Source organism: Phaenicophaeus curvirostris, chromosome 5 (genome assembly GCF_032191515.1).
Source record: "Phaenicophaeus curvirostris isolate KB17595 chromosome 5, BPBGC_Pcur_1.0, whole genome shotgun sequence".
NCBI classification, from domain to species: Eukaryota; Metazoa; Chordata; class Aves; order Cuculiformes; family Cuculidae; genus Phaenicophaeus; species Phaenicophaeus curvirostris.
The window spans coordinates 30,659,700-30,672,854 of record NC_091396.1 but is presented as its reverse complement, the minus strand read 5'-3'; the positions used below and the strand labels follow the sequence as shown (position 1 = coordinate 30,672,854).

At 37.4% G+C, this 13,155-nt stretch overlaps 2 protein-coding genes across 6 annotated transcripts in view; one reads left to right on the top strand and one right to left on the bottom strand.

Moving 5' to 3' along the window:
* The window catches only part of NUMB (NUMB endocytic adaptor protein), a 92,035-nt gene that overhangs the window by 17,394 nt on the left and 61,486 nt on the right, over window positions 1–13,155 (bottom strand). For 4 of the 5 annotated variants that reach the window (XM_069858258.1, XM_069858259.1, XM_069858260.1 and 1 more), the window contains exon 3: window positions 4,450–4,524. In XM_069858258.1, coding sequence (XP_069714359.1) covers window positions 4,450–4,524 — 75 coding nt within the window. Of the gene's footprint in view, window positions 1–1,680; window positions 1,699–4,449; window positions 4,525–13,155 lie in introns of those variants that run through there. The other variant, XM_069858262.1, reaches the window with a different exon arrangement.
* PSEN1 (presenilin 1) overlaps window positions 1–13,155 on the top strand; it is a 175,169-nt gene that overhangs the window by 114,654 nt on the left and 47,360 nt on the right. The gene's annotated exons all lie outside the window — the stretch shown is intronic.

Below are 13,155 nucleotides of genomic sequence, written 5' to 3'. Positions count from 1 at the left end.
ATTTTAAGCATATTTCCATACAGGTTAGTTTACTGGCTTTATTTTGATACCAGACTGTGAAAAGAAAACCACACGATCTGAACAATCACCCAAGAGAATCTTTCACCAGTCCTAGTGCTCCGCAAGCCCAGTCACATGCTGCTCCTTGTTAGAGGGAAGCTGGCATGAAGCATATCACCATTCCTGCTATCTTTCCAAATTGTCTTGCTTTTGAGAAATCTGTGGTATAGTAGTAACAGAGAAGAGGTGAGGAACTGCGGATGAGGCAGAGAGCATCTTTGTGACAGCCCCTGACCCCAAGTTAACATTGTGCAACTTAAATATGTTGATCGCTGATAACAATGCTATAATAAAAATATTACTACAAGTATCCTGAGACAGTGTCTTGAGAATTGATTGATAAACAATATTATATTTAAAACAAAGCTATGGTTCTGACGCAAGCCAACAAAAGCCAGGAAATACAAAGAAGGAAGTGTCAATCTTGACTTCGCATTTCCTGACTTCTCTTGCTGTTTGCCTCTCTGTCTGACACCCTTCCACAGAGCTTTTTACCAAGTATCTGTAACATATTTATGTCCACTCAGACAACGTTTAAAGAACATCTTTAAGTTCAGTCAGCTGAAAAGCTTAACAGTTTTTAGAGACAGGAATGGTTATATATTTGGACAAGATATGCTGAACACTAGGAAGGGAACTAATGGATTAATCACAGTGTTGTGTACATAATGAGAAGGGGTTGGATGCTGCTGCCAAGTTGAGCAATAATTATCGCATTATACTAAATAACAGCTTTTTAAAGATAGCAAAAGCTAAAGAGATTCACCAGAAGCTACCTCATTTTTCAGGTGATGGTTAGTTTTGGTTTCAGCAAAATGCTTGTTAAACAAGATTATTTTTTTAAATAAACTAGAAAAGGTTAATGGAAAAGGCATCATGCAAAATGGGTTTTAAACAAACACTAAGTTAATATGTGGTTTAGAGATAACTAAATGCATGTTTTAAAGTATTAAATTATGTCTCTTTACCTGCTAAAACAAGAACATATATTAAAAACAAATGCATCATTTGAAACAAAAAGTAGCAAGTTAGAAACCAATACTACACACTAAAGCTGTTTTAAAATCAAACACGATATGAGAGTATACTTTTGTCTTTATATGATGTTCCAGTACCTGAGTCAAACACACTTACACGGCCCTTACAAAGTTATTTTCCAGTTTGTACCAAATACTTAAAGTGAAATGGTTCTGAAGAAACCATCTAGTGCTTAGTGATCAAATACAAGAATCCTACCAGATATGAAATGTATACAGTTAGTAACATACCCCTACTAAGGCAAAAATGTAAGCTACCTTGATAATATCCTACTAAGAAGAAAATGTTACTCAGCAGGTAACATAAACCCATGTTAATAAGACTGATAGCTGAATACATGGGTTTCTGATCTATTAATGAGACTATGGTGCCATTTCATCAGAGAGAAAATAGGGACATAACTCAAGTTATGACTTCATCCATTTAAACATTATTATAGCCTGCACATTATAGTATTGTCAGTGTGCAATTTCAGAGTTAAGAATACAACAACAGAATACTGTATGGATACAGGATTCTCTAACTAAAATTAGCTTTTTTTACTGAGCTGTCAATAAAACAATGTCTAAATAAAATGCTCACCATCACCTGGTTTCAAGTTCTGCAAGATGTTGTGCTCAAAAACAACTACACCACATTAAACAAGCATGAAATAAAAAAAAAAAAACCAAACAAAACCAAACAAACCTGATAGGTAATTTTCCACAGTAAAGAGACAAAGATTTGCATCTTTTCTTTCAAGAAGCAAAGTAGAAATTAAGCAATTCCTAAAAAAGATTAGCACTATTCTATATTTATCTTGACAAATTCTATAAAGTGTTTTAAAATTCATTAGTCAACCCTAAAAAAGAACAGACTTCAGTTCTCCAAATAAATTGCCAACTGCTGGAGAACAATAATTGAAAGAAAAAAACGTTTATGTTTCAAAATAAGTAAAGATAGACAGAACTTAATTTTTAGAAACTACAAGATACAAATGTTCAACAATTTTGAATAAGAGACCTACCATTTATTGACCAAATTTACAAAAAGCCTACACATTAACTGCAAAGAACACAGTAAAGATTAAAATAGGCCACATACATTTCGATGCAGTTTAACCATATGAAAAATGAAGTCCAGTTTCCTCTAAGCCAATCTTTCAGTTTGAGCTGTGCAGTTCAAACTTGTAATTATTTCAAGACCAAGAGAAAGCCGATCAAAATAACCAAGTACTGTGAAGGCAAGAGACTACGAAAAGAGCAAACTGTTTTCTTATTGCATTCCTTGCATGCTGAAACATCATCCAGTGGTTTGGTTTTGCTAATTAAGAGAGTATATTGTACAGAGAAGAGCCTTCAGAAACAGTGAAGTGCTACAGCAATACCCCCAGTTTAAGACCTACATGCTAGGGGGTGGGAGGTTGGGGTTGAATCGCAGTGAGCAGCTTCAAACGAACTTTAGATGTGAGGTAGTCTAGCAACTAAAGTGTACAAAGTTGTTTCAGTAATCTGAATCTTTCTTTGGGGACTCATTGAGAATTTCACCTCTGCTTCTCAACTTCCAACACCGACAAAAGAGACAATGCAAAGAGCAATCATAAAAGACATCTGCTTGCGTCTAATCTATATATAGATATCAAAAATGTCAAGCCACAGAATAAATCAAAATTACCTGAAGAAAAATGTTTGATCTATGAGAATGGGTAAAGTCCATGCCATTCACAATTTGGAATAATAACATAGCATAGAATAGGGAAATGAAACTATTTACTTCCAGAGAATGCACTATAGAAGCTGGATATCCAAGTCTGACATTTGAATCAGTAATTCAGGTGCTTAAGAATCACAATCCTGGAATTATCCAGATTCCAGAAGAAACTGGGCACTATGTATTTACCGTGTCTCATTATTTATAAGTTTAGCTACACTTAACTGGCTTGTGAACCTAAAGTTTGGGGGTTTCTTTAAAAAACTTGAGAACAAGCACTTCACAGTATAGTTCCCCAGAGAAGTGAAAAATGGCATGGAGTAGATACTGCAAGGTTATTTGGTGTGCTAATGGAAATATTCTGACAGAACAAAAACCAGAATGAGACAAAACCAGATACAATTCATTATGTGGTCAGTACTTGTGCTTTTAGCTACATAAACTAAATCCATAGAACAAAGAAACTCATTTATATTTTTGTAAGGCCCTTTTTATTAAAAATCAGTCACCAATCACTGTTGGACTGAATGGGAACAGATGGGACACTGCTTTAACAGGTTCTATACATTAGCTGAGAGAGAAAAGAATGAAAAGACTTGATTTCAATCAGAGCACTAAACCAATTCAGAAACTTTACAGCACAACAGAAGGAAGAAAAGATAACCTACAATCCTCTGTTGTGTGCTAGGAAGAAGGGAAGAACAGGTTTATTTGGAAGCCATTTGAGCTCCGACATTTGGGAAAGGAAAAAAGTAATGGCCAGTAGTCGAGGTGCAGTAGAAGCATTTGATGTATTTTCAGTACTTTTGTTGAGCTATAAGGATCCACTAAAGGCATCGCTGAAGAATGTATATTGCTAAGACATGTAAGAGAAGTGATGAAAAGGATTGCAGTTCCCCATTCAGACTTCAAATTTTCATGTCCTTTCTCCCGTTCTCGTCAATACTGTTTTAGCCTCAGTTCCCTGACAGACAGATCGCTGCCTTTCTACAGTCCGCCATTTCCGTAGGATTTTGTAGTATTACTACCGCAGGAAAGATGACAAGACCTCTTCAAATGAGCCACAGAAATAGAGAGCTTTGAACGAGTGCCATTTGCAGGAGCAAACGTTCACAGAAGCCAAACTAAGAGCAGCCCACTTCATGACATATCAGAATTAGGCAGCCTTCAGGCCACTTTGAGCAGATGCAAGCCAGATTATTTCATGCATGACTACAATGTTGCAGTGCATTAGAAAAAAAGGAGCCTAAATCAAGTAATATTTTTTATAATAACAGTGAATTAAGTCACTATTAAGTGGCAGGCAACAGAGGGGGGGAGAGAGAGAGAGGGAGAGGAAAACAGAAAGGGAGAAAGAACTGTTAAAAAACAATGGCTGAAGTCCCATGTGGGTACCAATTTAGTTTCAAAGGTCACAGAAGATTTTTACACATTTGTTTTGCAAATAGTTTCTGCAAGCCTAAAGAACAGTTGTAACTCTCTCCCTCTCATCATCAGATTAGCATGTCCCCCTAACCACAGCAGTGCTCTCAAACCGGCAAACTGTTCTCCTAGCATGGGTCAAAAGTTCAGCCTTTAGCTGGGGCACTGCTGCCAAACAGACCTTTTCCAGTAATACTCACAACCCCAAAGCCAACTTTTTCACAAAACAAATATACATACAGATTTCAGTCTCTTCACGGCATCTTCACAAATATGCATTCCTCTGGATTCATCCACTTCAACATGTCCCAGGTACTGCAGGAAAGAGAGTAGGGGGGGAAAAAGGCTTAATAATAGCTCCTTTAACTCCCTGGGCTTATAAATCTAAGCACTGAATTCATCCCAGTACAGCCTAGAAGACAGACATTAACAGCACTTAGCTAGCCTTCTTTTGAGACCCTTACCGGAAGACTTGACTTCATATTTATGTGGGGCACCAGCCACAAGTAGGAAAGCATAATATGCCTAGAAATTTTGAGGGAAAGACAGGCTTTCCCCAACTGGGGTGGGGTGAGGAAATAAATTGAAAAGTGGAATTGTATTTTCCTGATTATTCAGCATGAGCTCTAGCCACTTTTTTTTTACTAGCACAGCCCAAAATACTTAAGTCAATATAGAGATGACTGAAAAATTATTTTTAATAATGATAAATATATTTAGTATCTAAAACTGAACTATACTACTAAGTAAGATATCCAAATATACTTAGGTGTTCATGTCCAAATACAAGACATTTCAAGGTTGCAAACAGAAAACATCCTTCTTCCCCCCAGCCTTCCTATAAATCATAAACCAAAAATGTTTATCTTTTTTACAACAACAGACTCTTACGTGGGCACTGGAATATTCATTATTCTCACAATAAGTTTTTTAAAATATCAATGTTCTGTATATTCATCTTATCAAGCAGTATTTAGAAAAAACAGCAAAACAACAGTGAACAGAAACTTCAAGTTTCAAAGCTTTTAAATTAAGAACTGGAATAACATTAGCCTAAGCAATTTCAAGAAACACAGTGTAGTGCTCGGAGTACTACGGATAATTTCATTTGACATTCTGGGGGGGGAAAGCTCCAAGTTTTCCAATTTCTCCCTACCTTTCCTAATCATAGTACTTTTTGATAGGGGAAGGAAGCGTTCTCTCAGAAACATTCAAACCTTAATTCAAAGTACTCTACTCTTTAAGAAAACCACAGAAACTGTTAAATAAAACCTTTCTGAACTTTTGTAATAAGAGAAATAGGCCAATGGAACTTACCACAATTGCTGTGGCACTGTAAGAATTGTATGCAATTCAGCTTTTATATTCTAGACTAGCTACAAAGCGAAGAAATAGTTTTAAAATACCAGAATCAATACCTTCATCACTTAATGCAATGGTAAACCTGGTTTAATGATGTTTTGAGAAGTAAGAAGTCCCACTTCATCAGAGAATATTCTGTCATGAGTTATCTGAAATCTCCCAGGTTTTGTTTTATTAATTAGGATACCATACTGAACCATATGGACAAAAATATTCCACTCTTTAGCACCATATTGAGCATTCTTAGCAGAGTGACTTAATAGATTCAACTAAGTGGTCAAATTCAGACTGTTTTAAAGATTTAATAGAAATTTGAATGTTGAGGTTTTTTTCATGGAAGGCAAGATGTTCCAGAAAAAGAGATTCCACATACTACTCTACATATTAAACTGCCTACCTACATAAACTACAAATCACTTAAGATTTAAAAGATCTTAAGTGACAGAGGGCTTTAACATTAAATCTCACTATGTGGCATTTTTTAAACAGAGTAAATCTGGATGGAATAATTCTGCAAGAATTTCACTTAAGCCAGCCCTCACCTCTGGAGAACAGCTCCACAGCACCTACTTATATCAGCAGGTATCATACATGGATTTTCGGTTGTGCTACAACTCCTCTGGAAGTTTGAGAGGTACAGAAATTCTGTGGTTGCGCGTACTTGTCATAGGGAAGTTTTGCATTTGGTAACTTACGAGAGTTTGTCAACTTCTCTTTAAAAAGGGAGTGATGCAGTCAGGAACAAGACTGAGGTTTATAGGAGACAAAAAAAAAAGATACATACGTGGAATGAGCCCCCTGATTAGCACAACCATTAAGTAAAATGCAGAGGACAGCTTTTGGAGTTCCTGAGCTATCTGCACATCTTGTTTACCCCCGTGTAGGCAAAATGCTTCTAAGTGAACATCCAAACCATTCACCCCTGTACTTGGCAACCTGCCTTTTGCTTAGAAAGGGAGAAACAGAGCAGCGTAAATATTGCCTCATGTCACATCCAAAACAGACAACCATTTTCCTCCTGTGTTGCCAAACCTCTATTCAAGTCCTATGCTCCAACTTTCAGCAATCAGTCATGCCACTACTGCTAGAGACAGCAAGTTTAGCTGCAGTTTTCAATACCGCTTCCACTCCAGTGAATGGGGACATTATTACACATATCAAGTGCATCTACCCACACCAAAAGGGTACAATCCACAGACCTCATTGAGCATCAGTCAATTCTGAATTATAGAAGAAATTACACAGCCACACAGTACTACTTTATGATACTGAGGACAAAAGGTGCTTTGTTTGCACTTACACTTTACGCCCTTCATGAGAAAAAAAAAAAACAAACCAAAAAACCCCACACAACCAACTTGTTCTTCTCATCGCACCATTTCTGCACAAGCCAGAAGCTCATCACTATCAGTATCACTAGCCTTGTAAATTTTACAGGCGGTTTCAAAATTCTTCCTGGTGGTTTGTTGATTTTTTTTTTCTGGTGTGGGGCAGGGGTGTGTTAATGCTTTACAGATACCAATATATTTTAAAGTTACTTTCTTGTAAAAATAACTTTCAACTGTGTAATCAGAACGCTGTAGTCATCGTCATTTTTTCAGACAAGTGCCCCTTAGGCAGCAGGTCCCTTTCCAAGTCTGCAGGCTTATTTACAAAAGCTACTTCCCCCACTCAGCAGACTGAGAGTGGATACACATGGCTCTCGTATTTAAGCAGTGCTACAACTGTTTTCTGACTTTTAATGGGTAGTAATCAAAACTGCAAATATTTCTTCAAGAACCTTGGCAAACAGTTCTGCTACACATCAAAACCTTTTCTAGTACCCTTATATTTTAATCAGTAGTGCTAAATTGTAATTACGTTACGACCTAACCTTAAGTTTGAAATATTAGCTCCTCTTATTCGTGCAACAACATTTTATCAATGACATTTAAAATCTACAGAGAAAGAAAATAGAGTTGCTAGTTAGATTAAGACATGGTCTGCTCATTACCGCCTGAAGTAGAAGTTAAACACCAGAATCCAGGACTTAAAAATAAACCATCACCAAGCTCCATTGTCCCACCACAGGAATGAGACTGAATGGAAACCACTTTAAAAAGCAGATATTCAAATCCCACATTTCTAAACACAGCCTTTCAGGATCTCTGAAAGGAACTTCCCTTTCAAACTAAAGAAGAAACATACTGTGAAGTGCCTGGGCAGTAATTTGTCCCATATAACTGGAATCTCAGGCAAATCCGTCATGGCACATTACCACAAACACACTCAAGGGTGAGGATGCATAATTACTGGATACATAAAGTCAATGTAAACTGTATAAACCATACCATAGCGGCTGATGACTTTGCAGAACAGTGAGAAAGGGGATACCCTGGGCATATTTGCAGAGAGCACTCCCTGTCACAAGGATGACTGCAGCTAGCATTCCTGGAGAAGGCAAGTACTTTTCCATCATTGAAGTGCACATAGTAGGAATGCAGTATTAATATTGAATGCATTCCTACTTAATTTCCATAGCAACCAATGAATGATAGTCATGACATCAGCAATTCTCAGCCATAAGATGCTCTGCTAGAGATTTAATCATTATACCAGAAATTAAACACTGACACTTTTACAGAAAGCCAAATTCCTTGTGGGCAGAGTCCACATACAAACTAACATAAAATAAAAGCTGTAATCCAAATAAAATACTTCTAGGGCTGTTAAAGAGCCCCTTAACACAAAAGATTTTTAAATAGAAGTATTGCTTATATTAACAGTTTTCAGGAAACAAAAAGATGAGAGGATGGCACAGCAAGTAATAAAAAAAAACCAACAAATTTTCCTTCTTCAACTCTAGGCTTTACCTGTCTTTCACAAGACGGTGGCATCCAATATCAGTCTCAAGTCAAACAGAAAGCAATCAACACAGGAACAAGTTAACTGGTGCATGGCGAAATGCCCTTAGAATCTGAATAATGCTTGAGAAACTTCATTCTTTTTCAACATTGTAAACTTTTTCCAACTTTATCTAAAAATTAACAGTTACCATATCAAGTGCTTTTGGTGACGTTGTCCTACTGCCTTCCCCCAAATATACGTTATTGAAATAACTCCTAAGAAAACATCAAGGGCTGATGTATCACATCAGAAACAAAGTGTATCCACCTTCCATGTCCTAGAACAAGAAATAACTGCCTTGATCGTCTATGTTTTCACCTCTTTCACAAATACTTGGTTGACTCTGTTTTCAAAAAGAAAGATCATTCACCAGAATTCCTTCCACCTGAACTCACTGGAGCCAGTTTTGTTTGTTCAAGTCTGGTAAAATGCTATTACAACCTCTCTTCCAAACAGACACAGCTAAACAAATCACTGAATTCCCTTTGATATCAGCAGATGTTCACATGTGCCGTTTCATTTGCAATAACAGCTTATGTTCTTCAGATTACATTTGAAACTAGAGGGACACAGGGAACAAGCTTACTGTAAGTCTTGGCCAAGGTGTGCTGTGCTAGGAACTAGCTGCCACAGAGACAAGCACACCACCATTTCCTTTGTATTTTTCCTAAAGGCAGTAACATTCCTCTATCCTCCTCTGTCTAATTACTATTCTCTCTATAACTGGAGCAGTATTTGTAACAGTAAGACTGACTACCTGGCATCTGCACATGTAGATATGCTTCTGGAATTGGTTTTGCTCAAGCCTGAGCTCCATGGTTTCACAATGAAATTTTATCTTGCAACTAGACATAAGCTTAAATCCAGAAAGCCTGGAAACACTTTAAAGCTGAGCTATTTTTCCACTGACTCCTGTCAAGATTTACATTCCAATATTCAATACTTTTCTTTCCTCTTTTACACCCATGCTCCTGCTTTTTAATTCATTAGTTTGAAACAGATGTTTGCTTAGGCAGAGCTGTAGAAGCACAGACAATAGAAACTCCATGATTAACAATCAACAAACTAAGCTGAATTCTGCTTAGTCACAGCTACGGGTTAGTTAAAAACAGGAGCTGTAACAGCCTATGACTGCAAAACGTCTCTGAGTAGTGTGAGTCAAAAGGATAAAATTCTAGAACCAAAGCAGTACCTATACCAGTCGTTCTCCAAGTCTCTTCACATCACACCCACCTAAGAGCCACACTGTGCATTTCACTTACTGGTTTTCATATTTACCAGTGTGAATAGAAACAACACTGAGGGAATAACAAACGTTTCCAGGTAGGCCTATTGAAGATGAAGTAGCAAAGTTTAACTACATGCTGGTGAGTCTCACCTCTGTGCCTGGCAAGACCTGGGAGCAGATCCTCCTAGAAGCTCCGTTGAGGTACTTGGAAAAGAAAAAAGTGATGGGTGACAACCAACATGGCTTCACTAAGGGCAAATCATGCCCAACAAATTTGGTGGCCTTCTACAACAGTGCTACAGCATTGTTGGAAAGGGGAAGAGTAATTGACATTATCTATCTGGACTTGTGCAAAGCATTCGACACAGTCCCACACAACATTCTTGTCTCTAAATTGGAGAGACATAGATTTGACAAATGGACTGTTCAGTGGATGAGGAATTGGATGGATGGTTGCACTCAAAGAGTTGCGATCAACAGCTCAATGTCTAAGTGGGGACTGGTGACAAGTGGCATTCTTCAGGGGTCAGTATTGGGACCAGTGTTGCTTAACGTCTTTGTTGGAGAGATGGACAGTGGGATTGAGGGCACCCTCAGAAGTCTGCTAATGACACCCAGTTGCTTGACACAATCAACACTGGGGGTAAGGGATGCCATCCAGAGGGACCTTGACAGGCTTGAGAAATTGGCCTGTGTGAACCTCACAGAGTTCAATAAGGGCAAGGTCCTCCACCTGGGCTGGGGCAATCCCAAGCACAAACACAGGCTAGGCAGAGAATGGATTGAAAGTAGCCCTGAAGAGAAAGGCTTTGGGGTGCTGGTGGATGAGAAGCTCAACATGAGTCAGCAACATATGCTTACAGACTAGAAGGCCAATCTGGTGTTCCTGCCCATGGCTGGGGGTTGGAACTAAATGATCTTTAAAGGTCCCTTCCAATCCAAACCATTCTATGTTTCTATGAATACAGGATACACAAACTGTTCTATTCTTCATATCATCACAAATCCCTAAAATAAGTCAGAGGAGGAACTCAGGACCTTATGTAAGACAGTACTTGTTCAAGGCAGGATCTACATCCACATCTACATCAGAGAAGTCAGCCTTGAAGTATTAAGACCCTTCGGTAACAGGAGATCAATAGGGTAGATCACCTACTCTGTAGCTACATACTACACTGTTAGAAAGGAAGGTTCTTTTGCCAAATTGTGGCTGTTAATGCCTATCCTAAATTTCCTTGACGAGGCTCAAACCCAGTATTCCTCCTAGCCCCTTTACAACTTCACACACATACTGTTAGACTTAGGTTTTCAATTCTTCACACAAATGTGCAATTCCTACATTTCCAGGAATTCAGCATTAGTAAATAAGTTTAAATTCTTCTTTAAAAAAAAAAGGAAAATAAAAGAAAATCAAGAGTTTATAAAGTGCAAATCTGCATAAACGCATTGCACAGATGCACATTGAACCTTTTCTTCAAGTCCTGCAAAAGAATCAGTTTCCACTTCTGACACTGGAAATCACTTAATTTTTAATTTTTTTTTAGAAATACCCAGAAGTAAAAAGTATAACCTAATTAAAACTTGATTTCCAACACCTAGATTATATTTTAAAGAAATATTTCTGCAAGGACATCCAAACCACTTCAAAGGCTCCAAACCTCAACATCCTTACCTTTAAAACAACTTGAAATTTACCAAATTTAAGAAAATAACCTTGGCCAAAGACAGGAGAGTTTTAAAATTGAGTAAGAAGCTTCATTTAAAACTTATTTGCAAGGCTATTCAAACAAAACTAAGTGTTGGACACAAGCATGAAAAGCTTAAAGATTAGAGATTGCATTATACTCCTTTTGAACATGACAAAAATCCATATGAATGTATTGGAGCTAAGTCTCACACCTCTGGTTACAACTACCACTCTTTTATAATTAGTTGTCTTCAAGTGTCTTTCCTGTGATCTTAAATGCTGCAGGATTTTACAAGCATCCCTTTGCTTGCTCCTGGGTTAGCATTCAGTAGGAATGGTTATTGTTCACTGCTAACACTAGTTCATGACTTAAGAGGTAGGGATTTGTAGTGTTTCATGTGTAAGGCTGTGCAACATTTCAGAAATCAGCAGATTTGTCACATTAACTTCTTAAAAATACTTCACATAGTTTCCAAAGACTATTCAAGCATCTCAAGCTTTCGCAGTCAAAAATATCACATGCCTAACTTAAAGGCACTCTAGACTTTAACACAGCAATGTGCTAGTAAACTCTGTCATGGCTACTATTATTTCAAACTAGAAGATACAAAATAAATGCCACAGTTACCTGTGCTGGGTACCAGCCTTTCTGATCTGGAAGAACAAAAAGGCATGCAAGCTGTATTTATAAACAGATTAAAAATAAGAAGTTATTTTTAGTATGAGGTTTATAAATTTGACATTATGCAATAAAATTCAATGCATAATTTCCAAAGCTAAAGAGTTCAACTGGGCATCTAAGTGTGGTGCAAGAGCACAAAGTAAAGTGACAGAAATGGCCTATTTCCTACTGATAGTGGTTTCAGCAATAATGAGACCCAACACTCACAGGTCCCAGTGAGGATACTCTACAGGGCTCAGCTGAAGTTGTTCCCTTTCCTTCTGTCTCTGCTTGAATAGAGAGCAATAAGGTGTCCTCCACACATCTCCCACCAACACAAGGGCTAGTCAGGTAACGGTTGAAGAGAATTTACTATGAAAAATCAATTTTTCTGTGTGAATGCACAACTGTATCCACACAATTTTTATTTGACAATACTAACACAGAAATCATGATTCAGTGGAAAGGATAAGCCACATGATACCAGGCACTCAGCAGCAAATCCTGGACTTCAGAAGTATAAATGTGGTTTGTTACTTTCATATGGACCTTCTTCACTGATATCTTCAGTCTTCTAGTTAGAGTAAATGGAATAAAAAACGCAAGTAAACTTGCAAGCTACAGGCAAAGTAGCCCTAGATGCATTCAGGTCAAAACAGGCTGACCATTAAAAAAACATGAAAGCAACAGAATAAAATCAATTGAATTAATAAAATATATATGTGACTGTTGTATGTTCTAGAACAAGTAGGAATCAGATGTTAATATTCTGTTTAACACATCCAGTTGGTTAGAACTGCCAAGAATTCACAAATGTTTGGGTTTTTCAGTTCTGTTAAGTAGAGGGAAATGACCTAATTTTTCTGATATGTATTTCACAGGCCAGTTACTCTAAAATGCATTTGTATGAATAAATACTACTTACCCAGAGGGACATTTGAAAAGGCATTTCAGAAAAAAAGAAGCCCTAGTGTCAAATATTTTAGTCATTAAAACATAGAACAGCTGCATTTTCTCAGTGAGGCAGTGTCTGGAGCAAGAAAGTAGGTTTGAAAATGTGCATATCAATGAACATTTTTTGCAATTATGATGTATATAAAGATTGTGTAAAAATAAACCACA